Source organism: Lynx canadensis, chromosome E2, assembly GCF_007474595.2.
Source record: "Lynx canadensis isolate LIC74 chromosome E2, mLynCan4.pri.v2, whole genome shotgun sequence".
Classification (NCBI taxonomy): Eukaryota; Metazoa; Chordata; class Mammalia; order Carnivora; family Felidae; genus Lynx; species Lynx canadensis.
The window spans coordinates 44,975,776-45,003,278 of record NC_044317.1 but is presented as its reverse complement, the minus strand read 5'-3'; the positions used below and the strand labels follow the sequence as shown (position 1 = coordinate 45,003,278).

Below are 27,503 nucleotides of genomic sequence, written 5' to 3'. Positions count from 1 at the left end.
ATGGTTTTTCTCAATATGTAAATAGTTTTTGATGGGCATAAAATTATTGTGCAGCATGAAATATAGGTGTGAATGTAGTCTTAATTATTCTTTTTCTTTCTTGACTTTTATACCCTAGGGTTTTTTTTCCTTTTTTAATAGTTGTTTGTTTGTTTGTTTTGAGAGAGAGTCTGCAGGGGAGGGGCAGAGAGGAAGAGAATCCCAAGCAGGCCCTGTGCTGAAAGTGCACAGACGCAGAATAGATCCCATGAACTGTGAGATCATGATCTGAGCCTAAACCAAGAGTCAGATGCTTAACTGACTGAGCCACCCAGGCACCCCCACTATTTTTTGTTGTTGTTGTTGTTGTTTGAGAGAGAGAGAGAGAGAGAGAGAGAGAGAGAGAGAGAGAGAGAGCACAAGCAGGGGAGGGGGGCAGAGAGAGAGAGAAAGAATCCTAAGCAGGCTCCATACTCAGCTCAGACTTGATGTGGGACCTGACCCCAAAACCCTGGGATCATGACCTGAGATGAAATGAAGAGTCAGACGCCCAACTGACTGAGCCACCCAGGCACCCCTTTTCCTTTTTAAACTTCATGCTGAATAAAGAATAAATGTTGGTGCGAAGCTTTTCTCCAAACATTACACCCACTGGTCTTTCTCATTATGAATTCTTTGATGTCAATTAAGGTGTATTACATGGTTAACATCCTTTCTACAAATGATAATAATAATGGTGAAGATATTGATACTAGTATTAAAATAGCATTTGCTAGATAGTTACTATATGTTAGTAACAATCCCACCCATTTTACATTTCTTAACTCATTTAATCCTTGCAGCAATCCAACACACACATTAGCGTGTGTGTATATGTGTATGTATATTCACACACATATAAAATTACAAAGCAGCACTAACTTTTCTACAAGTATTGAAATATTTAGGTATTTGGTTGTGTGTGCACATATTTATAAACAAATATAGTTTTTAAAAGAAGGTCTGGAAGGTTAAAAGACAAATTGGTATCAGTGGTTACAATGAGGGATATGGTTTACAAGGAGAAATACTGATCAGTTATTTTGATACTGAAACGTAATGTTTTTAAAGAAAACAAAATAAGATAGCACTAAATTTGTATTTAAAAGGCAATTTTTATAACTGTAAAATTTCAGTGAGCACCATTAAGTATGTCAGTAGTATTTAGCAAAATGATAATCTACCATAGAAAAGATTATGATACCATTAAAAATAATGATAAATAAATATTTATACTTACTGAAACAGTAGCATGATAGAAGCAGGTTATGGTACGGCATGCACATCAGATTACACTAAGAAAGCCTGGAAGGATATGTTGTAATAATATGAAAGTAGTAATTTCTGTTTGGAAGGCTTACAGATAACCTATTTATTTCCTTTGTGTGTTTTTTACAACATGAAAATATGAGTGTTACCAAAGGGAAAAAGAACACAGCTGCCTTCAAAAACAAAGTTATAATTTTGCCAGGAATTAAAAGATAGCCTATGTAACAGGACTTACAGTGTAGTATTGGTAGTACCAGATCTATAGGTCAGAGCAATAGAAAAGATGGCTCTAAAATGAAGCCAATATAAACACAAATGTATAACCAAGAAGCAGAATAAAACAATGGGGAGGAAAGAATTATTTAAGAAGTAGTTTGGGACAGAATCTTTTTTGGAGGGAAGGCAGGTATAATTTAAACCTTGAATTTACATTTTAGAATACATTTAACAAGTTATGTATAAAAGAAAATTACAAATATGTTAGAAAAACAATGTTAACAGTGTTATGGGTTAAACTATGTTGAAGCCCTAACCCCTGGCACTTGTGAATGTGATCCTACATGGAAATAAGGTCTTTGCAGACGTAATCAGTTAAGATAAGGTCATCGGGGTGTGCCCTAATCCAATAGGACTCATGTCCTGTATGAGTCTCCTCTTAAACAAGACAGAGACCGATATACATAGAGAGAATGCAATGTGAAGACGGAGGCAGAGACTGGAGTGATGCATTACACGACAAGGAATGTCAAAGATTGTTGTTATCAGAAGGCAGGAGAGGGACATGGAACAGATTCTTCCTCAAAGTCCTCAGAAGGAACCAACCTTACCAACAACTTTAATTTTGGATTTCAAAGCTCCAAAACTGTGAGAGAATACATTTATGTTGTTTTAAGTCACCCAATTTTGAGGTACTTGATATTGTTACAGTAGCTCAAAAAACTACTACACTGCTTTATTTTTTTTCCATTACCTATTTTTAAGGTCTTATTATAAAGATTATGAACAGAGCTTATCTTTCACCCAGTATGAATTCCTTCATGGCGAATAAGGTCAGAACGACTACCAAAGGCCTTTCCGCATTCCTTACAGTCAAAGGGTTTCTCACCAGTGTGAATTCTTTGATGTCTAGTAAGGTTTGAACCTTTATTAAAGGCCTTCCCACATTCATTACATTCATAAGGTTTTTCATCTGTATGGATTCTCTGATGTTGAATAAGTTCTGAGCTCTGAATAAAGGCCTTTCCACATTCCTTACATTCATAGAGTTTCTTGCCTGCATGAATTCTGTGATGGTTAGTAAGTGTTGAGGCACTACTAAAGGCCTTCCCACATTCCTTACATTCATAAGGTTTCTCACCAGTATGTATTCTCTGATGTTGAATAAGCCTTGAGTGTTGAGTAAAGGCTTTCCCACATTCTTTACATTCATAAGGTTTCTCACCAGTATGAATTCTCAGATGTGGAAAGAGCTGTGAACTCTTAGTAAAGGCTTTTCCACATACTTTACATTCATAGGGTTTCTCACCAGTGTGAATTCTCTGATGATCGTTGAGGTTTGAGCAATAATTAAAGGCTTTTCCACATTCCTTACATTCATAGGGTTTCTCACCAGTGTGAATCCTCTGATGTTGAGAAAAATATGAACTACAACTAAAAGCCTTGCCACATTCCTTACATTCATAGGGTTTTTCACCAGTATGAATCCTCTGATGTCGAGTAACAAGCGAGCCACGACTAAAGGACTTCCCACACTCTTTACATTTGTAGTTTTTTTCAGCAGAATGAGTTCTCTGATGTTGAATAAATTGTGAGTTCTGATTAAAGGCCTTTCCACATATCTTACATTCACAGGGTTTCTCTTCATTAACAGTTTTTTGATGTGGAGTGAGGAATGTGGGCTGAATAAAAGTGGGCATGTCTTCATGGGTAAATATTACTTGACTAAAATGTCTCTTCTTTAGAGATAATATCTTGGTCTCACACATGGATTCCAGATCTGAAAGAAAATAAAAATGTGTATGTTCATTTATCCTATCTTGGAAAAGATTAAAACTTCAAAAAAAGATTAAGGTAAAAATAATATCTAGGAAAGTAAATGCTTAAACAACTCTCAAATACAGCTAAGCAATTTTTAAAACTGATAACGAAAGCATGGACATTGAGGAGAGCCAACAGGAAATTCAAGAGGGTGATTAGGGAAATAAATAATCTCTATCTTGAAATACTAATGTGAATCAGAATCATTTGAAACTTCTGTAAATACACCCTGTTCAGGGCCACCCTCTATTATATACAGTGATTCTAAGCATATATACATGCTCATAAGCATATATCCCTTACACACAGCATCATACTATATATCTTGTAATTTGTGGACAGTTGTCCGTCCTGGGCACCTCGGTGGCTCAGTCAGTTCAGCATCCGACTTTGGCTCAAGTCATGATCTCACGGTTCATGAGTTCAAGCCCCACATCAGGCTTGCTGCTGTCAGCACCAAGCCTGCTTCGGATCCTCTGTCTCCCTCTCTCTCTATCCCTCCCCCACTCATGCTCTCTCTTTGAAAAATAAACAATTAAAAAAAAGACTTGAGGAACAAATGTGTTGAAATGTATAAATGGGTGGAGGTGCAGTCAGAGACTGTGCAAAGGGTGTGCTGTTGCAAATTCACATTAGGGTATAGCCTACAGGAAGTCTAAGGTGCTGAATGAAATAGGCAAGAATGGTAGGCAGGTGATAGAGCCTGATATATTGGGGATTCACTGAAACTAGTTAGTCTTGACCACTCATGACCACATAATCAAACCCCAATAAAAACTCAGAGCAAGGATTAAGGGAAGCTTCCTAGACTGTATGATGTACAAGGAAGGTGGCATACCTTGACTACATACATGACTACATACCTTGAAAGCACAGAATTTCCTATGCTTGGTACCTCCTAGAATTTGCCGTATGTACCTTTTCAGCTGGCTGTTCACTGTCTCTTTTATATAAAATGGTAATCGTAAGTACAGTGCTTTTCATGAATTTATGAGTTGTTCTAGTGAATTATCAAACCTGAGGAGTTGTATGAAACTCTAAATTTACAGTCAGCCAGGCAGAAGTATGGGTAGCCTGGGGATCCCAGTTGCAACTGGTGTCTGAACTAAGGGCAATCTTGTTGGGTACCTTGCCCTTTAACCTGTGGAATCTGATGTTAATTCCAGGTAGTGTCAGGATTTAATTGAAGTGTAAGACAGCCATTTGATATCAGAGAATTTGTGAAAGCCACAATACTGAAATACTCCTGTTCATTTCATCCCAATTTCACTCTCAGAATGCCAATAATAGGCTCATAACTCCCTCAATTAGTAATGAAAGTAATGAAAGTCCCTTCTGATGGGAAAATTATGCACAAGGGAAAAGACCAAATTACCAAAAGTGGGCAGTCCTCAGTATATTAACCCAACCAGATCATCCTAAAGTAAACAAGACCCAATCCCTACTACACAGAAGTTCCAATCATCTTTTCAGTATGTCATACTTAAAAATGAGCAGTAAGCCATTGTTTATAAGACATTTGAGAAATGTTTTTCAACATGAAAAGGAGCCTAAAACAGAACAAAGTATCTGTGAGGGAACAATCAATGCAAGGAACAGAAGAAAAGGTCAAAACATATAATGAATAACCTCAGAGAGATAAGAGAATTAAACAGGCATAAGATGCTAAACAAAGGAACCCAAAGGAACACTAACATATATACACACAAAGTTCTTAGAAATCAAAAATATAATCATGAAAAAGTATTTTTTAAAACCCCAAAATTCCTCTCTAAATTCTGTGCACAAAATTCTGGCTTCCTTTCTCAATTGACCTTGGAGAAATTACAGAGAATTTGGTTTTGTGGAACTGAGGCAAATTATGAAATATCTTAGGGAGACTGAAGACTTATACAAACTTGTGTGTGTTTGAGGATGGAGCTACTTGCCTAGATAGATGGTAACAGGAGGCAAGGAGAGGCTAGCCTGGTAGTAAAGTCTTTAAACTCTGATTTAGCCTTTCCCTGAACTTCCTTGGGACCACAGCAGCCTATGTCTTTACCACAGGAATTGATGGCAACTCTGCTCAAGTTGCTGAATAAGTAGGATAACCTAATGGCAAAGAAAAAAACCTGTGGATAGAAGAATATGGCTGATCACCTGCTCTCAGGCATATGCTCCTCTACCTCCTAAGCTATTAAAACCCCCAGAGCAGGGCACCTGGGTGGCTCAGTCAGTTGGGAGTCCAACTTCAGCTCAGGTCATGGTCTCACTGCTTGTGGGTTCAAGCCCCGTGTCGGGCTCTGCGCTGACAGCTCAGAGCCTGAAGCCTGCTTCAGATTCTGTGTCTCCCCTCTCTCTGCCCCTCCCATGCTTGTGCACGCTCTCTCTCTCTCTCTCTCTCTCTCAATAATGAATAAATGTTAACAAAAAAAAACTTAAAGAAAACAAAACCCAAGAGCTGGTGGATTACAAAAGGGAAAGCATACTCTTCCGTAGATGCTGCTGCTTTGTAAATGTTGAAAGATCAAACCCTGATAAGAAGAATTAACTAGAGGAGCAGTAGCAAATAAAAGTTATCACCAGTGAACCCTTAGATCTTAGGGCTCATCATCCTGAGCTTATCTCCGCCCACTTCTTATATCTACCTAGAGGGACACAGACCTGGGTCTACCTCTTGGCCCTACCCCAGGCACACTGCTAGACAAGGTGATTGATAATCTCTTGGGAACATGGACTCACAGGTCAAAATGGCCATACAACAGAGGGTACAACTGTTGTTGAAATAAGACTACAAACTACCATGATCATCTTTGACAGATACAGAAAAAGTATAGGATGTGGCCAAGACCTATTTATGATAACTCTGAGCAAATCAGCCCTGCAAAGTAATAGCTGTAACTTGGTAAAAGTTATGAAAGAGAGAGGGAGACACAGAACTTGAAGCAGGCTCCAGGCTCTGAGTTGTCAGCACAGAGCCCAATGTGGGGCTCAAACCCACGAACCACGAGATCATGACCTGAGCCAAAGTTGGACGCTCAACCAACTGGGCCACCCAGGCACCCCTGAAGAAACTTCAGATATGGTCCCATTAGATCAGGAAAAAGAAATGTTACCACTACCAATGTTACCAATTAAGGCAGTCCCAGCTATTATTATAAGCAAAGAAATAATAAGTATGAGGATTGGAAGTGATAAATCCAATAATATGATGATCTAAGTAGAAAAACCTTAATATGATGATGATCTAACTAGAAAAATCAAGAGAATAAAAAACTGCCAGACATTAAAGATCAACTTATAAAAATTAATAGTATTTTGAGTAACATCAGCAAGATGATGGAATAATAAGTGCTAGATTCTCCTGACCCCCATAATAAACACATCAACTCAATACCAATACATAGATAAGTTCCCTTCGTGGGAAATCAAGAAACTAAGAGAATCCTACATACTAGGCAAGTGTGAAGCCAGACATATTGAAACTAGTAGGAAAACTGGAGAAACCCTCTCTCACCATGATCCCCGTACTGGCATAGCGCCATAAACTGGGAGGAAACCTCCAGCTTCCAACTTCTCCCTGAATACAAAAAAAAGTTGGAATGTAGTCAATGACTCAACTTTTCTAAGTGATGCCTAACTGACCATTCTGGAGCCTTGATTAGACCTGTTATACCCTAGACTCCTGAGGACTACAGAGAACAAAAGCACTGGTTTGAACTAGTATGCAGGCACTCACCACAGCTCCTTTCCCTGCTCAATACAGAGTGAATGGGAGAAAAACTTCAGCTCTCAGCTTCTCCCTGGGGAAGGTAAGAGGTGGACTGTGTGTCAAACATTCCAACTTTTCTGGGGTTTGACTAAGGTACTGGCTTCTATCTTACCAGTCTTGGAGTGCTGATGGAACCCGGCAGATTCAAGATGTCTGAGAGCCACCAAGAATTAAGAAGGTAGTTTGAACTAGTATACAAACTTATCATAGCTCCTCCTCCTGGTCTAGTGCAGAACGAATGGATAGAAAACTCTAGCTCCCACCATCTCCTTGAAGATGAGAAGAGTTGGACAATGCAACAATTTTCTAACTTCTCTGGGAGCTACCCAAGGTACTGACTTCAATCTCACCTATCTCAGAGTGCAGATGGGACCTGGCATACAGTGGGCCCCTGGGACTACAGAAAACAAAGGGGGCAATTTGAACTAGCATGGAGGCACCACAGCTCTTCTCCTAGTTTAGTACACAGCGAGTGGGAGAAAAAACAAAGCTCCCAGTTTTCAAATGTTCCAAATTTGGGGGGATTACTTAGGGCCTGGCTTCTGTCTTGGACCTGATGGAACCGGGCATATTCTAGACACCTGGGAGCCATTGAGAACAAAGATGGGGATTTGAACCATCTTTGCATGTAACACCTGCATGTAAACATTTGCCATAGCCCTTCCCCCAATTCCAGAGCAAAGCTAGCAGGCAAAACACTCCAGCTCCCACATTTTCTCTGGAGAGGGAAAGAAACTGGACCACACATCCAATGTTCTAATTTCTTTAGATGCTACATGAGGAATTGGTGCTTGTTTCAGAGCACTGATGGGACCTGGCATACTCTAGACACCTGGGGGTCGCTAATAAAGACAGTGGTTTGGATTAGCATAAAAGTTTGAGAGGCTGACAGAAGCTCTGACTGGTGAAGGTCTTCTCTTGTATGAGGCTAAATACATAATAAATGGGACAAGTGGCATTTTTTTTAACATGTAGATATCAACACAAAGAATCAAGGAAAATGAAGAAACGGAAACACAATCCAAACAAAGAAACAAAGCTCCAGAAAATTACCCTAATGAAATATAAGTAGAGGAATTACCTGACAGGGAATTTTAAATAAACATCATAAAAATGATCAATGAGCTCAGGAGAACAATGTATGAGGAAAGTGAGAATTCCAATGAGACAAAATATGAGAAATAATAAGAAAATCCTGGAGCTGAAGAATGTAAAAACTGAACTGAAAATTTTAATAGATGTAGTCAACAACAGACTAGAGCAAGCAGAAGAATCAGTGAACTCAAAGACACATTTTTTTGAAATTATCCAATCAAAGGAGCGGAAAGAAAAGAGAATAGAAAAGAGTAAAGAAAGCTTAAGGTTCTTATGAAACACCAAGGAATGGTCTAATATACACATTATGGGAATTCTAGAGGCAGAAGTGAGTAAGAACAAGAAAACTTACTCAAATTAGTAATGGATGAAAACTTCCCAAATCTGGGGAAGGAAACAGACATGCAGACTCAGGAAGTCAAAGTATTCCAAAAGAAATCCATACTGAGACACATTATGTCACACTGAGACATCATTATGTCTTTGTCAATAGTCAAAGGCAGGGGCGCCTGGGTGGCTCAGTCGGTTAAGCATCCAACTTCAGCTCAGGTCACGATCTCGCAGTCCGTGAGTTCAAGCCCCGCTTCGGGCTCTGGGCTGATGGCTCAGAGCCTGGAGCCTGCTTCCGATTCTGTGTCTCCCTCTCTCTCTGCCCCTTCCCCGTTCATGCTCTGTCTCTCTCTGTCTCAAAAATAAATAAACGGTAAAAAAAAAAAATTAAAAAAAAATAGTCAAAGGCAAAAGGGGCACCTGGCTGGCTCAGTTGGAAGAGCGTACGACTCTTGATCTCAGGGTCATGAGTTGGAGTCCCATGTTATGTGTAGAGATTAAAATAAATAAAAACTTCAAAGGCAGGGGGACCTGGATGAAATTTAAGAAGACTAAAATCACACCAAGTATCTTTTCTGACTATGGTCAATGAAATTAGAAATCAACAGCAGAATGAAAACTGGAAAATTCACAAATATGTAGAAATTAAACAACACTTCTGAACAAGCGATAGGTCAACAAGAAATAGAGAAATTAGAAAATATCTTGAGAGACAAAAACAAGATGAAGAAAAAGTAGTAATGAAGAGGGAAGAGTATAGTCCTACATTAAAAAATAAGATCACTAATATATGACCTAATTTATGCCTCAAGGAACAAACTAAACCCAAAGTTGGCAGAAGGAAGAAAATGATAAAGATTACAGTGGATATAAATGAAATAGAATAGAAAAACAAGAAAGACCAATGAAATAGTTGGTTTATTGAAATAAATAAGTAAAATTGATAAACTTTTAGACTAAGAAAAAAGAGGAGTCTCAAATAAATAAAATCAGAAATGAAAAAGGAGACACTATAATTAATGTTACAGAAATAAAAAGGACCATAAGAGGCTACTATGAATAATTATATACCATGAAACTGGATAACCTGGAAAAAATGGATAAATTCCTAGATACATATAACCTACCATGACTGAATCATGAAGATACAGCAAGTCTGAATATACCCATAACTAGTAAGAACATTGGCTCACAATAAAAAAAACTTTCAGGGCACCTGGGTGGCTCAGTCAGTTAAGCGTCCAACTCTTGATTCCAGCTCAGGTCATGTCTCACGGTGGTGAGATCCAGCCCCAAGTCGGGATCCATGCTGAGCCTGGAGCCTGCTTGAGATTCTCTTTCTCCCTCTGCCTCTGCCCGTCCCCTGCTTGTGCATGCAGCACACACTCTCTCTCTTTCCTCTCTCTCTCAAAAAAATTCTCTCAACAAAGAAAAGCCCAGGACCAGATGGCTTCATTGGTGAAGTCTACCAAACATTTAAATAATAATAATGTCAACCTAGGGAGTGGGGGAGAGGTACCAATCCTAAAACTCCTACAAAAAAACTGAAAAGCAGGGAACACTTCCAAACTATTTTTGTTTTTGAGAGAAAGAGAAAGTGCACGTGTGCACACACGTAGCGGAGGGGCAGAGGGAGAGAGGCAGAATCCCAAGCAAGCTCCACTCTGGGGCTCGCTCCCATGACCCTGAGATCATGACTTGACCTGAAATCAAGAGTCAGATGCTCAACCAAGTGAGCCACTAGGCTCAAAACTCATTTTATGGGGGTGCCTGGATGGCTCGGTTGGTTAAGCCTCCAACTTTGGCTCAGGTCATGATCTCACAGCTTGCGAATTTGAGCCTCACAATGGGCTCTGTGCTGACAGAGCCTGGAGCCTGCTTTGGATTGTGTCTCCCTCTCTCTCTCTGCCCCTCCCCTGCTCGCACTCTGTCTCTCTCAAAAATAAACATTAAAAAATATTTTTTTTAAATAAAGAGGAAAAAGAAAAACATTCATTTTATGAAGCCAGCATTACCCTCATGCCAAAGTCAGACATAGAAACCATTAAAAAAAGAAACTGACAGGCCAATTCCTAATGAATATTGATGCAAAAATTCTCAAGAAAATACTACTAAACCGAATTCAACAGCACATTAAAAGGATCATACACCATGACCAAGTGGAATTTATTCCTGGGATGTAAAGATGATCCAACATACAAAAATCAATTAATGTGATACCTGAGACTGAAGGATAAAAATCAAATGATCATCTCAACAGATGCAGAAAACTAATTTGATAAAATTCAACACCCTTTCATTAAAAAAACTCTCAGCAAACTACTAGAAGGATATTACCTCAACATAATGAAGACCATATATAAAAAGTACACACCTAATATTATATTCAATGATGCAAAACTGAATGCTTTTCCTCTAAGATCATGAAGGCAAAGATGCCCACTCCTGCCACTTCTATATCCGGCATATAGAAAACTCTATGAAGACTCCACATAAAAACTGTTAGAATTAATAAACAAATTAGGTTTTCAGTTTGCAGTTGCAGGAAATGAGTTGCAGGAAAAATGAGCTGTGTTTCTTTACACTAACAATATTCTGAAAAGGAAATTAGAAAAACAATACTAAGATTAAAAGGACTAATATATTTAGGAACACACTTAACTATGGAGGTGAGAGACTTGTACACTGAAAACTGTGAAACACTGATGGAAGAAATTAAAGATACACAAGATAAATGTTAAGATATTCTGTGTTCATGGATTGGGAAAATACTGTAAAAATGTCCATACTCCCCAAATTATCTACAGATTCAATGCAATCCCTGTAAAAATCCCAATGGCATTTTCTATAGTAATAGAAAAAAACAATTCAATGAGCCAAAATAATCTTTAGACAGTACAACAAAGCTGGAGGCAACACATTTCCTGATTCCAAAATACATTATAAAGCTGCAGCAGTTAAAACAGTATGGTACCGGCACAAAGACATTCATATAGCCAACAGAACAGAATAAATTCACATATACACAATTAATATATAACAAACGTGCAAGACTACATAACAGAGAAGGGTAAGTCTTAACAAATGATGATGGGAGAAGCATCTGCTGGCTCAGTCAGTTAAGCATATGACTCTTGGTTTTGGCTCAGGTCATGATCTCAAGGTTTCGTGAGTTCGAGCCCCATGTCCAGCTCTGTGCTGACAATGTGGAGCCTGCTTGGGATTCTCTGTCTCCCTCTCTCTCTGCCTCTCTTCCACTTATACTCTGTCTCTTTCAAAATAAACTTAAAAAGAATGATGATGGGAAAATGGAACATCCACATGCAAAAAAAAAAAGAAATTGGACTCTTACCTTATATCATACAGAAAAATCAACTCAAAATGTATTAAAGACTTAAATATAAGACCTGACATTGTAAAACTTCTACAAGAACACATAGGGGAAAAGTTTCATGACACCAGTCTTAGTGATGATTTCCAAATATGGCATCAAAAGCACAGGTAACAAAAGCAAAAATAGACATACAGGACTAGGACTACATCAAATTTAAAATCTTACACATAGCAAAGAATCAACAGAATGAAAAGACAATCTATGGAATGGGAGAAAACATTTGCCAACCATATATATGATAAGGGGTTAATGTCTAAAATAGGTAGGAATAAAACCTAATAACCTAATTTAAAAAATTAGTAGGGGGGAGCCTGGGTGGCGCAGTCGGTTAAGCGTCCGACTTCAGCCAGGTCACGATCTCGCGGTCCGGGAGTTCGAGCCCCGCGTCGGGCTCTGGGCTGATGGCTCAGAGCCTGGAGCCTGTTTCCGATTCTGTGTCTCCCTCTCTCTCTGCCCCTCCCCCGTTCATGCTCTGTCTCTCTCTGTCCCAAAAAATAAATAAATAAACGTTGAAAAAAAAAATTAAAAAAAAAAAATTAGTAGGGTGCCTGGGTGGCTCAGTTGGCTAAGCATCCAACTTCAGCTCAAGTCATGATCTCATGGTTCATGAGTTCAAGCCGCTCATTTGGCTATGCTCTGACAGTGCAGAGCCTGCCTGGGATTCCCTATCTCCCTCTCTGCCCACCCCTGACTTGCTCACTTTCTCTCTCTCAAGATAAATAAACTTTAAAAATTAAGTAAGTAAATAAATAAGAACGTGAATAGAAGTTTCTCCAAAGAAACCATACAAATAGCCAAGAAGTAAATGAAAGATGCTCAATATCGCTAATTATTACAGAAACATAAATCAAAACCATGATGAAACATTACCTATTATGGTTAGGACAGCTGTCATTAAAAAAAAGGGGGGGAGGCAAGTAACTGTTGGTGAGGATGCTAAGAAATTGGAACTCTTGTACACTACTGGTGGGAATGCAAAATGGTGTAGCCACTATGGAAAACAGTATGGAGGTTCTTCAAAAAATTAAAAATAGAACTATCATATGATCCATCAATCCCACTTCTGGGTATTTATCCAAAAGAATTGAAATCGAGATCTTGAAGAGATATTAGCACTCATGTGTTCATTGCAGCACTACTCATAATAGTCAAGATGAAAACAACCTAAATCCATAGATAGATGAGTGGATAAAGAAAATGTGGCATATATGTACAATGGAATATTATTCAGCCTTAAAAAGAAGGAAATCTTGCCATATGTGACAACATGGATGAACCCTGAAGACACTATGCTACATGAAATAAGGCAGTCACAGGACAAATACTGCATTATTTGACTTATATGAGGTATCTAAAAAGAGCAAAACTCATAGAAGCAAAGAGTAGAATGGTGGTTGCCAGGGGCTGGGCTGAGAGGGAAATGAGCAGTTGTTAATCAACAAGTATAAAGTTTTAACGATGCAAGGCAAATAAGTTCTAGAGATCTACTATATAATGCTGTGCCTATAGTTAACAATACTATACTATACACTTAAAAATCTGTTAAGATGGTAGATCTCATGTTAAGTGATCTTATCACAATAAAATTTAAGAAGAAAGGGGGGGAAAAAGCAGTTGAAAATTTTATATCCTACAAGCAGCTTGAGGCTGCATACTGCTCCACATTCTCATCTATTCATCTTCAGACTTAAATGTTTGTCCATGTTGCAGGTGTCATAATGGTATCCTACTGCAGTTTTAATTTGCATTTCCCTGATAACTAATAAAATTAAATTCATTTTCACATGTTAAAGAAAAACTAATAGTATTTCTCTGCATCAACAATACTAATTAGAAAATTGTACACGCTCACAATAGCAATACAGCGTGTTTTAAAAATTTAGAAAGTAACTGAACAAAAAACAAAAAATTGCTAGGAACAACAGATTGCAAATGATGTGTCTGGTTAAAAGACAGCCTGAAGGTTACAGATTTATTATCCTGTAGGACAATAACTAGTTTTTATATCCCAGTCAGTGATGTTATTCCTGCATTCTTTCTTTCCATGACAATATGAACTCCATTTCTCCCAAATAATGAACTAAATAAATCCTTCAAATGTGTTTATCATATATTTATGAAAGAGTCATATTAAACTTCTGAAAAGTTATAATTTTTTTTTTCAGTTTATTTATTTGAGAGAGAGACGGGGAGAGGGAGAGAGCGCATACACACACGTGCAAGCAGGGTAAGGGCAGAGGCAGAGGGAGAGAGAGAATCCCAAGCAGGTTCCACACTCAGCCTGGAGCCCAATGTGGAACTCAATCTGACAACTGTGAGATCATGACCTGAGCCAATACCAAGTCAGATACTTAACCGACTGAGTCACCTAGGTGCCCTGAAAAGTTGTATTTTTGAAAAGTTTTGAAAATGTTATACTCTGGGGGCACGTGGGTGGTTCTCAGTTGAGAGTCTGACTCTTGGTATTGGCTCAGATCATGATCTCACAGTCTGTGGAGTTGAACCTTGGGTCAGGCTCCATGCTGACAGTGTAGACCCTGCTTGGGTTCATTCTCTCTCTCTTTCTGCCCTTTCTCTGCTCATGCAGGTGTGTGTTCTCTCTCAAAATAAATAAATAAACATAAAAATAAAAAAGAAAATGTTATTCTCTTAAAATTTTGAAGATTCCACTGAGATGTCCAAATGGACTTAACCGCAGGATGCAATAAAGCATGTGACTTGAGAAGTATTCCTCATAGGCTATTTAAGTCCCAGCAGTCTTCCTTTCTTGGCTGTCTCAGTAAATCCCAAGCAGCAATAAAATTCTATTTCCATTCACTTTCTCTCCACTACACCCTCCTTAGTGTGTCCTGGGCTTGTTTTGGGGCCAAATCCAGTTTGGTTCTGGTTTGTGTAAAGCTGGTACATTATAGTGATTAGGAATGTGATATTATGGTGGTATCTATATGGATAATGGACATCTGTTTCAGTTATCTGGGGATCCCTTCATTCTCTGTTGAGATGACAGAAGATCTGGATTGTTATCTACCCTTTGAGTCTGTTTGTAATATCTTGTGCCTCCTAGAAAGGAAAAAAAATCTTGGGGGGGGGGGTGGCTGGGTGGCTCAGTCAGTTAAACGTTCGACTCTTGGTTTCAGTTCATGATCTTACACTTTGTAAGATCAAGTCCTACATCAGACTGTGCTGACGGTGCAGAGCCTGCTTAGGATTTTCTCTCTCTCCCTCTTTCTCTGCCTCTCCCCTGCTCACTACCTTTCTCTCAAAATAAATAAATAAACTTTAAAAAATTAAAAAAAAACCTCGATTTGTGAGTTCTTTAGTTCTTCATTAATGTATCCTGGGGCGCCTGGGTGGCGCAGTCGGTTGGGCGTCCGACTTCAGCCAGGTCACGATCTCGCGGTCCGGGAGTTCGAGCCCCGCGTCAGGCTCTGGGCTGATGGCTCAGAGCCTGGAGCCTGTTTCCGATTCTGTGTCTCCCTCTCTCTCTGCCCCTCCCCCGTTCATGCTCTGTCTCTCTCTGTCCCAAAAATAAATAAACGTTGAAAAAAAAAATTAAAAATAATGTATCTTGTGGCTAAATTGTAAAACTAAAGTTGTATCTATAACTTTTTTGTTATTTTTTCCTATAACATTTTTTGAGATATAATTGACATAAAAACTTTTACCTGACAAAAAAATAAGTTTTAAATACTTTCCTATTTCCAGAAGGTATTAATAAACTTAACTGTGAAGGCTCTTAAAGGAGTTCACACCAAGACCATATGCAACCAAAAAAAAAATAATAATAAATAAACTGCATTTTGTCAAAATTAAAAACTTTTGTGCTTCAAAGGACAAAATCAAGAGGGTGAAAACACACTCACTAAATGGGGGAAAATAGTCACAAATCATATACTGTTAAGAGACCTGTATTTAGAATATATAATTAACAGAAAACTCAATAATAAAAAGGCAAACAACCCAATTAAAACATGGATAAAATCATCACCCTACATCTCATTCACCTGAACAAAGGCCTCTCGTCAGCTCTCTTTCAACCATCCAGGGCTCTTTTCCTTGTTCCAATAAGGAAATCACAGCTGGCTTAGAATTGGAAAGTCCTGATCACAAGAAAAGACATGGGACATGGTTATGCTGTGGGTGTCCCAGAAATCAGATCCAGTCCCTTGGTGAGAAGAAAGAGATGCCACTGTAGGAAGGACCGAAGAAAGATGAAGGTGAAGCTTCAGCCCACTGGAGCTGCTCATTTCCAATTCTTCTATTCCATTCCAACTCAAACCATTCCTTAAGGAACAGGGAGCAGAAATTTAGCTGGCTACTTGAAACAAATAATTCAGAATGGAGAAAGGAGACATTCCTGAGGGCAGACTCTGAATTTTGGGGGATAGTTCTCCTTACCCACTGAAACCAGGTTGCTGAAATTCTCCAACATCACTTCTTTGTATAAATTCATCTGACCAGAGTCCAGGCATTCCCATTCCTCCTGAGAGAAGTTTATAGAAACATCCCTGAACATCATTGATCCCTGAAACAACAAACACGCTTTCACAGTAGAAGAAGATAAGAAAAAGATGGTAGTAGGGATGGTGGTAGAGGGCTCTACAAAAAGGAACAGAGATTGTTAATCAAATTGAAGGGGCCAGAACTCTATTAGATCAGTAGAAAACATATGTCTTGTATACAGAGGGATATATCTAGGAACGTACAAGTAAAATTTTCCAATGACATGAAATAGCAAAAATACAGCTCAATGCTTGATGCCTGGCTATAGTGAAATGTACGTAAATGTGAATTCCTTTTCTTCCCATATTTTCCTTTTAAGACCTCAAAGAAGGAACTATGTGATGAACTTTAAAACACTTTAAAGTTTCAGAATCAGGGAAAAAAAGAACTTTCTAAAATTTCCAGGAAGAAAAAAACCAGAATTTTCCAAAACTTCCAGGAAGAAAATATGGATTATAAAAAAAAATTTCAGGAATCAAAATCACAGTGGACTTTAAAAAAAAATTTTTAATGTTAATTTATTTTTGAGACAATGCAAGAGGCAGAGTACAAGCAGCAGAAGGGCAGACAGAGGGAGACACAGAATCCAAAGTGGGCTCCAGGCTCCAAGCTGTCAGCACAGAGCCCGACGCGGGGCTCGAACTCACGAGCCATGAGATTGTGACCTGAGCCGAAGTCGGACACTTAACTGACTGAGCCACTCAGGTGCCCCAGAGTGGACTTTTAAAAAGCACCACTTGAAGTAAGAAAAAAAGTGACTCCTTTAATATTACAAAGGAAAATGAATTCTGGCCTTGAATTCTATACCCAGTCAAAGCTAAAGTGAAGATTATATACCAAGCAAGATTAAAAACCAAGCTAGTGTGAAGATTAAGTCAACACAATTATAGATTGGCAGGAAAAGACAAAATTATCTCCTATGTAGCTTTTCATTTTAGAACTTTAAAAATGTTTATTTATTTATTTTTGAGAGAGAATGGTGGGGGGGAGGGGGGACAGAAAGAGGAGACAGAAAGAATCCCAAGCAGGCTCCATGCTGTCATCACAGGGCCTGATGCAGAGCTCGATCTCACAAACCATGAGATCATGACCTGAGCTGAAATCAACACTCAGACACTTAACCAACTGAGCTACCCAGATGCCCCTCTCCTATGCAGCTTTTTAAAAGAAGCTCCTGGCCTATGTGCTCCATCAGAACTGCAGAGTAAATTAAGAAAAAGAAAAATACTATATTCAGAAATTACACAACGTGAAAATACATGACAAAGTCCCAAGTATAACTGTGAAAGGCAAGTCATAGGACAATATCTGGCAGCAGAACTAGAGAGCAACATCTAGGAACAGGAGGATAGAGGACTATGGGAAACATGTCTCCAAAGAAAACTAAAGAACTAATGTTTGATCACATGGAAAATATTTTTGATAGGCAACTGAAAGCAATGTTGGTAGATTTGGGGGAAAAATAGCAACACACATATGGAATGAGACAAAGAAACAAAGCAGTTTACCCTAAGAAAACTGTAAAAGTTGTACTAAAAAGAATCTAGCCTCTAGTATACTACTTGGCTCAGATTAATAATATCTGTGAGGTGCTAATAACATGAATATCAATGATTTAAAGAAAAAATGTGTGGCACAAAAACACTCAGATCAATGGAACAGAATAGAGAACCCAGAAATGGACCCACAAACGTATGGCCAACTAATCTTTGACAAAGCAGGAAAGAATATCCAATGGAATAAAGACCGTCTCTTCAGCAAATGGTGCTGGGAAAACTGGACAGCGACATGCAGGAAAATGAACCTGGACCACTTTCTTACACCATACACAAAAGTAAACTCAAAATAGGTGAAAGACCTAAACGTAAGACAGGAAGCCATCAACATCCTCGAGGAGAAAACAGGCAAAAACCTCTTTGACCTTGGCCACAGCAACTTCTTACTCAACATGTCTCCGGAGGCAAGGGAAACAAAAGCAAAAATGAACTATTGGGACCTCATCAAAATAAAAACCTTCTTCACAGCGAAGGAAACAATCAGCAAAACTAAAAGGCAACTGACAGAATGGGAGAAGATATTTGCAAACGACATATCAGATAAAAGGTTAACATCCAATATCTGTAGAGAGCTTATCAAACTTAACACCCAAAAAACAAATAATCCAGTGAAGAAATGGGCACAAGACATGAATAGACACTTCTCCAAAGAAGACATCCAGATGGCCAACTGACACATGAAAAAATGCTCAACATCACTCATCACCCAGGAAATACAAATCAAAACCACAATGAGATACCACCTCACACCTGTCAGAATGGCTCACATTAACAACTCAGGCAAAAACAGATGTTGGCAAGGATGCAGAGAAAGAGGATCTCTTTTGCACTGCTGGTGGGAATGCAAGCTGGTGCAGCCACTCTGGAAAACAGTATGGAGGTTCCTCAAAAAATTAAAAATAGAACTACCCTATGACCCAGCGATTGCACTGCTAGGTATTTATCCAAGGGATACAGGTATGCTGTTTCGAAGGGGCACCCAATGTTTATAGCAGCACTATCAGCAATAGCCAAAGTATGGAAAGAGCCCAAATGTCCATCGATGGATGAATGGATAAAGATGTGGTGTATGTATATATATGTGTCTGTGTGTGTGTGTATGTGTGTGTGTGTGTATACACACACACAATGGAGTATTACTCGGCAATCAAAAAGAATGAAATCTTGCCATTTGCAACTACGTGGATGGAACTAGAGGGTATTATGCTAAGCAAAATTAGTCAGAGAAAGACAAATATCATTACTTCACTCATATGAGGACTTAAAGACACAGAGGAACAAAAGGGAAGGGAAGCAAAAATAATACAAAAACAGGAAGGGGAACAAAACATAAGAGACTCTTAAATATGGAGAACAAACAGAGGGTTACTGGAGGGATTGTGGGAGGGGGGACAGGCTAAATGGGTAAGGGGCAATAAAGAATCTACTCCTGAAATCATCGTTGCACTATATGCTAACTTGGATGTAAACTAAAAAAGAATACAATTCAGAAACAGCAAAATGGTAGAGAGGCATAGGGCAAGGTATGGGAGGGAGGGCCATATCTGGAGAGGATCTTAAGGATTTTGCTTAACCAAATGGCTGAAATGAAAGGTTTTTCAGTAATATTAATATTGCCATAAATTTTGCCACCAGTAAAATTATAAAAATTAAAGAATATATGTTAGTAGGGAATAATTTTTTTTTTTAATATTTATTTTGAGAGAGAGCACGTGCATGCAGTGGTGTGGGGGGAGAAAGAATCCCAAACAGGCTCTGGTCTGCTAGCACAGAACCCAACTTGGTGCTAGGTACCACGAACCGCAAGATCATGACCTGAGCTGAAACCAAGAGTCAGACACTCAACTGACTGAGCCATCCAGGCACCCCAATAGGGAGTCATTTAACAGTCATAAGAGAACTATAATTTTCAAGAAGTTTAAGTTATACTCTTCTCTAAGATAGTGATACCTTATCAATTTTTACTATGTTTATGTATTTTTGAGAGAGAGCAAGCAGGGGAGGGGCAGAAAGAGAGGGAGACAGAGGATCTGAAGCAGGCTTCATGCTGACAGCAAAGAGCCCAACTTGGGGCTCAAACTCATAAACCGTGAGATCCTGACCTGAGCTGAAGTTGGACATTTAACTGACTGAGCCACCCAGGTGCCCTAAGATAGTGATATTTTAAATTAACATTTAACCAATTTTGCGTTTTAAAAATTCAAGAATTTTTTTAATGTTTATTACAATTTTTGAGAGAGTGTGAGCAGGGGAGAGGCAGAGAGAGAGGGAGGACAGAGGGTTCAAATGGGCTCTGTGCTGACAGCAGAGAACACGATGTGGGGCTCAAACCCACGAACTGTGAGACCATGACCTGAGCTGAAGTTGGACACAACCTGACCCACCCACGCACCCCAAAATTCAAGAAATTTTAAGACTCAGTGAAAAATGGCAGGGCTTTGTCCCAGTACGCAATCTCACTCCCCTCAGGCGGGACCCTCAATTTTTTTTGTTTCTCCTGGTTTTTTCTATATTTCTAATTAATATTCCTGCGTTCCTATTTTTAATAGATGTTTTCTGGGGACTTTCTTGAGGTAATTGTGGATTGACTTTCCCATATCACATTCCTCGTTTCCTGGTCCTGCAAAAGAGTTGTATCACAGTTTTTCTTTATTTTTTAAATCTTTTTCTATAATTTATTTATTTTTTATAATTTACATCCAAGTTAGTTAGCATATATTGCAACAATGATTTCAGGGTAGATTCTTTAATGCCCCTTACCCATTTAGCTCATTCCCCCACCCACAACCCCTCCAGCAACCCTGTTTGTTCTCTATATTTAAGAGTCTTTTAGATTTTGTCCCCTTTCCTGTTTTTATATTATTTTTGCTTCCCTTCCCTTATGTTCATCTGTTTTGTATCTTAAAGTCCTCATATGAGTGAAGTCATGATATTTGTCCTTCTCTGACTAGTTTCGCTTAGCATAATACCCTCTAGTTCCATCCATGTAGTTGCAAGAGGCAAGATTTCATTCTGTTTTTTTTTTACATTTATTTATTTGTAGAGACAGAGAGAGACAGAGCATGAGTGGGGGAGGGGCAGAGAGAGAATGAGACACAGAATCTGAAGCAGGCTCCAGGCTCTGAGCAAGCGTTCAGCAGAGTTCAATGTGGGGCTCAAACCCACAAACCATGAGATTGTGACCCGAGCCAATGCCAGATGCTCAACCAAATGAGCCACCCAGGCGCCCCTGGATTTCATTCTTTTTGATTGCCGAGTAATACTCCATTGTGTGTATGTGTATGTATATATGTGTGTATATATATATATATATATATATATACGTATACATACACACTATATATATATACATACACACTAGATATATATATACACACTAGATATATATACACGCTATATACACGCTATATATATACATACACACACACACACACACACACACACACACACACACACACATATACATACACCACATCTTTATCCATTCATCCATCGATGGACATTTGGGCTCTTTCCATACTTTGGCTATTGCTGATAGTGCTGCTATAAACATTGGGTGCCCCTTCGAAACAGCATACCTGTATCCCTTGGATAAATACCTAGCAGTGCAATCGCTGGGTCATAGGGTAGTTCTATTTTTAATTTTTTGAGGAACCTCCATACTGTTTTCCAGAGTGGCTGCACCAGCTTGCATTCCCACCAGCAGTGCAAAAGAGATCCTCTTTCTCTGCATCCTTGCCAACATCTGTTTTTGCCTGAGTTGTTAATGTGAGCCATTCTGACAGGTGTGAGGTGGTATCTCATTGTGGTTTTGATTTGTATTTCCTGGGTGATGAGTGATGTTGAGCATTTTTTCATGTGTCAGTTGGCCATCTGGATGTCTTCTTTGGAGAAGTGTCTATTCATGTCTTGTGCCCATTTCTTCACTGGATTATTTGTTTTTTGGGTGTTAAGTTTGATAAGCTCTCTACAGATATTGGATGTTAACCTTTTATCTGATATGTCGTTTGCAAATATCTTCTCCCATTCTGTCAGTTGCCTTTTAGTTTTGCTGATTGTTTCCTTCGCTGTGAAGAAGGTTTTTATTTTGATGAGGTCCCAATAGTTCATTTTTGCTTTTGTTTCCCTTGCCTCCGGAGACATGTTGAGTAAGAAGTTGCTGTGGCCAAGGTCAAAGAGGTTTTTGCCTGTTTTCTCCTCGAGGATGTTGATGGCTTCCTGTCTTACGTTTAGGTCTTTCACCTATTTTGAGTTTACTTTTGTGTATGGTGTAAGAAAGTGGTCCAGGTTCATTTTCCTGCATGTCGCTGTCCAGTTTTCCCAGCACCATTTGCTGAAGAGACGGTCTTTATTCCATTGGATATTCTTTCCTGCTTTGTCAAAGATTAGTTGGCCATACGTTTGTGGGTCCATTTCTGGGTTCTCTATTCTGTTCCATTGATCTGAGTGTCTGTTTTGTGCCAGTACCATACTGTCTTGAGGATTACAGCTTTGTAATACAGCTTGAAGTCTGGGATTGTGATGCCTCCTACTAGACTATATTCTTTATAATAAAACTGTGGTCATAAATATAATACTTTGCTGACTTCTATGAATCATTCTAATCAATTACTGTACCTGAGTGAGGATCATGGGAATGTCTCAATTTGTGGTCTGCTGGGCAGAAGTGCAGTGCCTTGGGGATACCCAAGACTTGGAGCTGCTATCTGAAATAGGGCAGTCTTGTAAGACTGAGCCTCTAAACATGTGGGGTTCTGTGTTAACTCTGGGTAATTAGTGTCAGAATTCAATTAAATTGTAGGACACTCAGTTGGTGTCCAAAAACTGGCAGTTATTGGAAAATGATACACATTTCCATCCCATAGGAGAATTTAGGTTATTTCTCCTTCATCTTAGACCAACCAAGGGGGGTCCTTTAGACTCCAGGATCCAAAATGGAATGATGAGACTGTTTAGAAGAATTTTTGTTGTGTTTTCTAGAGTTTAGAGGGCAAAGACTGTTTTGGACCAGATGTAGACCCAATGGAGGGACAATGTGTCTCCCAACAAAGCAGTAGATCACAGACTGCCCAAGTATAAGACAGGTATTATTAAGCAGCCATTTCAAGGAGATGTGTTGCCCACATCACAGGGAAGTACAATTAGAGATTTCCAGCAGGAATTTCTCCCAAAATCCCACAAAAGTACCCCATAGAAAATGAGTCAGTGCTAAACATCCATGAAAGGAAGAGACACCAAGATCAAAACAATAGCACCACTCAAGTAAGACTTTTCTCCTTACCTCCTCTTCCCTACCCATTGCAACCTCATGCGAGCCAGAAACTGCCTACTGGGTGGGAGAAAAGAAATTTAGGTTAAAGAAACGAAGAAGTTTAGCGTATGCCCTTTTTCACACTGCAAGCTTCTAGCTTACAGCAAGGCTGAACTCAAAGAAAAGGCTTTAAATGAAACTTACATATTATTACATTCAACTGGAAATTGTAATTAGCAAAGTGAGACTGACCTTGTCACTAAAAACAACTTGGTAAAGGATACCAAGGAGTGATCAAATCAATTATAGAGACTGCACAAGTTTTTGACCAGGGCAACAACAACAAAAATTAGCACACAGAGACAGTTGAGAGTAGAAATTATGAAAAAAGAATTATTTTGCTTACTTCCTACGGAGTCCTGCTTATTTCAAAGTTATGGTTATAAACTGATTTGGTTTTCCAGGTACACATTCATATCAGCTGCATAGTGATAATCTTATATCCTCTTTTCTAATTTTTAACCTACTTTTTTCTCTTGTTAAAGTGCTTTGGTTAATAACAAGAGAACAACGTTAAATAACACTGGTGATGGTGTATATCCTTGTCTTTTTTCTGATTTTACTAGGAATAGTTCAAATATTTCCTGATTAAACATTAGGTTAAAAAAATAAGGGTGCCTGTCTGGCTTAGTCAGTACAGCATGCAACTATTGATCTGGGGGTTGTAGGTTCAAGCCCCACATTGGGTGTAGAAATTACTTAAAAATAAAATCTTAAAAAAAAAATTATCTTTCTATATTATTCTACCACCCTAGAGTTATTCCCATTAATAATGGGCAACAATCTTCACTAGAGAAATAGCAAGCATAATTAGAGGCTGATGGGAGAGGGTAACCTGATATTCTGGGTTTTGGCACAGGAGAATGGATTGAAAATACTCAGCCATCTTCTAAAGAAACTCAGATAGAAAGGTCTTAAACTGGGGCGCCTGGGTGGCGCAGTCGGTTAAGCGTCCGACTTCAGCCAGGTCACGATCTCGCGGTCCGTGAGTTCGAGCCCCGCGTCGGGCTCTGGGCTGATGGCTCAGAGCCTGGAGCCTGTTTCCGATTCTGTGTCTCCCTCTCTCTCTGCCCCTCCCCCGTTCATGCTCTGTCTCTCTCTGTCCCAAAAATAAATAAACGTTGGAAAAAAAAAAAAAAAAAGAAAGGTCTTAAACTGAATAGATTTTGGGCAATGGATTCTTAACCTGATTTCCTTTGCCTCTGTACCAAACACACATATTTAAAAAATTGAGAGTAGACCTACCTAGTTCCAAATTTGTACTTCAAGAAAACTCTACATACTGAGTTCTCTACTTCAGTACATCCTAATTTTCACATAAGAGAATCATAAGGTGAATGGATAGCCTTATGATTTATAGAGTTCCCCAAGATTAGAAGTGTTAAAATACAACAGAATAAACATATTTTTACTACCAGCTGGGGAAAGGATCCTAAAACTCTAGCTATCTGACATGCCCTCCACCCCTCCTGAGACCAGGCAAGGTTTTTTTGCTTAACAGTGCTTTGATTTGAACTATATGTAACAACTCTCAAAACCAGAAAGAGATTAAGAGACAAAAAAAAGGTAATAATAAAAAATTTCAACCTAAGTTTAATTAGAGCCTGAGAAGGGAGAAGAAAGAGATAATAAGGCAGGGGCAATCTTTGAAGGTGGCTGAGAATTTTCTTAATAAACTAATAAAAATCACCTATTCACAAATTCAAAAAAATGCTACAAATTCCAAGCAGATACAAGTTTTAAAAGGCACATTTAGACACATTATACTAAAATTACAGAAAACCAAAAACTGGGAGAAAGTCTTAAAAACAGCCAGAGGAAGAAAAGCCAAAATACCTTCAAAGGAGAGAAAAGCTAGAATAATTAAGGCTGTGATATTGTGATAGAGCAAAAGAACAAGGAGGACAAACAGTGTATGTCCCATGTACATAAGAACAATGGATATTTATATATATTTGGATATATCTGAAATGAGAACATAATGGACTAATATATGGTACTGAGAGAGCTAGAGAAGAATTCATAAGGGGGAAAAGAACCACAGGCTCCACTTTATGCCATATACAAAAGCCAGAGGTGCATTAAATGTATAAATAGGAGAGGCAAAACCTTTTTTTAAAGATTTTACACACAACTCACAGCCCCAAGATCGAGAGCCACACATCCCACTGACTAAGCCAGCCAGGCACCCCAGAAACGCAAAGCTTATAACTTTAAGCATAAATATAAAAGAATATTTGCATAACCTTGGGACAAGAAAGGATTTCTTAAAATACAAAAAGCACCAACCATAAAGAAAAAAATTGTTAAAATTGACTATGTTAAAGTTAGGACTTCTTTTCATAAAACCACCTTAAAGGAAGTGTTAAAACAATCTAAATAGTAGTAAAATATAATCAATGAAGGACCCATATCCACATTATATGAAGAACTCCTATGAATCAACAAGAGATAATCCAAGAGCAAAAATAGGTAAAAGATTTTAATCAGGCAGGTTACAAAAGAAGAAACCCTAATAACCAATAAACATATGAAACAGTGTTTCATCTCATTATTAATCATGGGAGTCCAATTTCAAATCTGTGTGTGTAATGTGTAAATATTTAAAGATTTCAAAATCTGACATAACTGATCCGAAAAAAAAGGACCAGAACTCATTCATACAAAGAAATAAATATCTTTGAAAAATAGTATTCACAAAGACAATCTGACAACACAGGAGAATGACACTTTTTAGTGAAAATGTAGGACATAATATGGTAAATGAAGTATAATTTGATTTTGTAAAAATAATAAAAATTCATCAAAATATTAACTAGTTATTTGAGTGATTACATTTTATTTTTTCTTGGTAATTCTGTTGTTTTCAAAATCTCTACAGTAATCATGCTTTTATTTTAAAATCATAATATTGAATTTATAAAGAAGAAAACAACAAACACAAGTAGAGCCATTTTCCAAATAAGTGAACATTAAGTATTTGGTGCTGTTGGGCTTTAATACCAGGCTGGACTATCTTTTCCTCTAATAGGGAAATTACAGCGATTTATAATCAAATGGCATAACTTTATTAAACATTTAACTTTCAAAAGAAAGAAAGCAAAGAGGAAACCTCAACACACCTTGGACATTGCTTGCAGAAGTTCATTTTGCATTCTTTCCTTCTCTTCTGCACGTGGATAAGGGTAGAACTGAGAGAGGAAAAATTGTAAAACACCAGGTTTTCCTTGTTTCCCAAACTAGTCTGGTCAGAGGTCAGCCCAAGCCCCAGCCCCAGCACCCAACACACAGGGAATGAAGATCAGAGGAGAATAAGGCATCCTGCCCAACCCCAGTGTGTCAGGAAAAAGCTGAGGTCACTGCTGTCAAGGGACTATAATCTGACTAAACTTCACAGAGGTTCCCCGGGGACAGAGTTCTGGAGTTACAATCTTACACATGGAAGGAGCCCCATAACCAGACACACTGCCGCCACACACTGGGCATGGTCATACTTAAATCAATGGGATACGCAGCCCACAGCCGCACACACAGAGCCACACAGGGTAACACAGTTATAATCACATTCCCATCACTGAACACGTAACAGTTATTCTCGTACAGTCGCAGGGTCACAGTCATACATCACCATAGGGACACACGCAGAAGCAACCCCACAATGATAGACAACTGATATCTGCACACAGGTCTCAGTGTCACAATCTCACAGACGATCCCACAACCTCCCCTTTTCATGCAGCTCCGCTCGCACAGACAGAAGGACCCAATTCCGTACCTGCCTCCGGTCTCCTCAACTTAGGCCTTTCGGGTCTCCCGGGGTTGCAACCTGCATAGCCGAGCCTGTTCCCCCGGGACCCACGGACCCTCACCTCATGGATCTAACGGTCCCGCCAGACGTGACGAAACGTTCGAGTTCCTGCGAGAAGAGCGACCGGCCATCCGGCCCTCTGGGAAATGTGGTCCAAAGCTGGACCCACAGCCAATTCCTCTCGGCGCCCTGCCTGGCCCCTCCCGAAACGACTGTAGCTGCAATTCTCGGCGTCTAGCCGAGTCTCAGGGTTGAGAGGCACTGTAGCTTGGCAGGCTCCAGCCGGCCCTCGAGCGCGCACCTGGCCCGCGCCCCTCCCTCACACAGGAAACTCAGACTGCGTTCTGACCGGAAGTTGAATCGGGCCGCGAAGCCTTCTGGGAGGTGTTGTTGTGCTCAGAAACGTCCGTTGGGAGGCGGGCGCGAAGGGA

The 27,503-nt window shown here is 39.1% G+C and overlaps 2 protein-coding genes across 6 annotated transcripts; one reads left to right on the top strand and one right to left on the bottom strand.

Annotated features, from left to right (window-relative positions):
* The window catches only part of ZNF568 (zinc finger protein 568), a 153,384-nt gene that overhangs the window by 44,315 nt on the left and 81,566 nt on the right, over positions 1–27,503 (top strand).
* ZNF829 (zinc finger protein 829) lies at positions 1,099–27,406 on the bottom strand. 6 transcript variants are annotated; one of them, XM_032591462.2, is made up of 5 exons: positions 27,040–27,406; positions 26,387–26,455; positions 16,293–16,419; positions 15,899–15,994; positions 1,099–3,283 (listed from the first exon to the last, which is right to left on the bottom strand). In XM_032591462.2, the coding sequence occupies exons 2-5, from the start codon at positions 26,417–26,419 to the stop codon at positions 2,304–2,306; spliced, it is 1,236 nt and encodes a 411-aa protein (XP_032447353.1). In that variant the 5' UTR covers positions 26,420–26,455; positions 27,040–27,406; the 3' UTR covers positions 1,099–2,303. The 6 variants fall into 6 exon arrangements, with proteins under 6 accessions (XP_032447353.1, XP_030153859.1, XP_030153864.1 ...); XM_030297999.3 differs by having other exon boundaries at positions 27,134–27,406; XM_030298004.1 differs by lacking the exons at positions 15,899–15,994; positions 16,293–16,419 and having other exon boundaries at positions 27,134–27,145.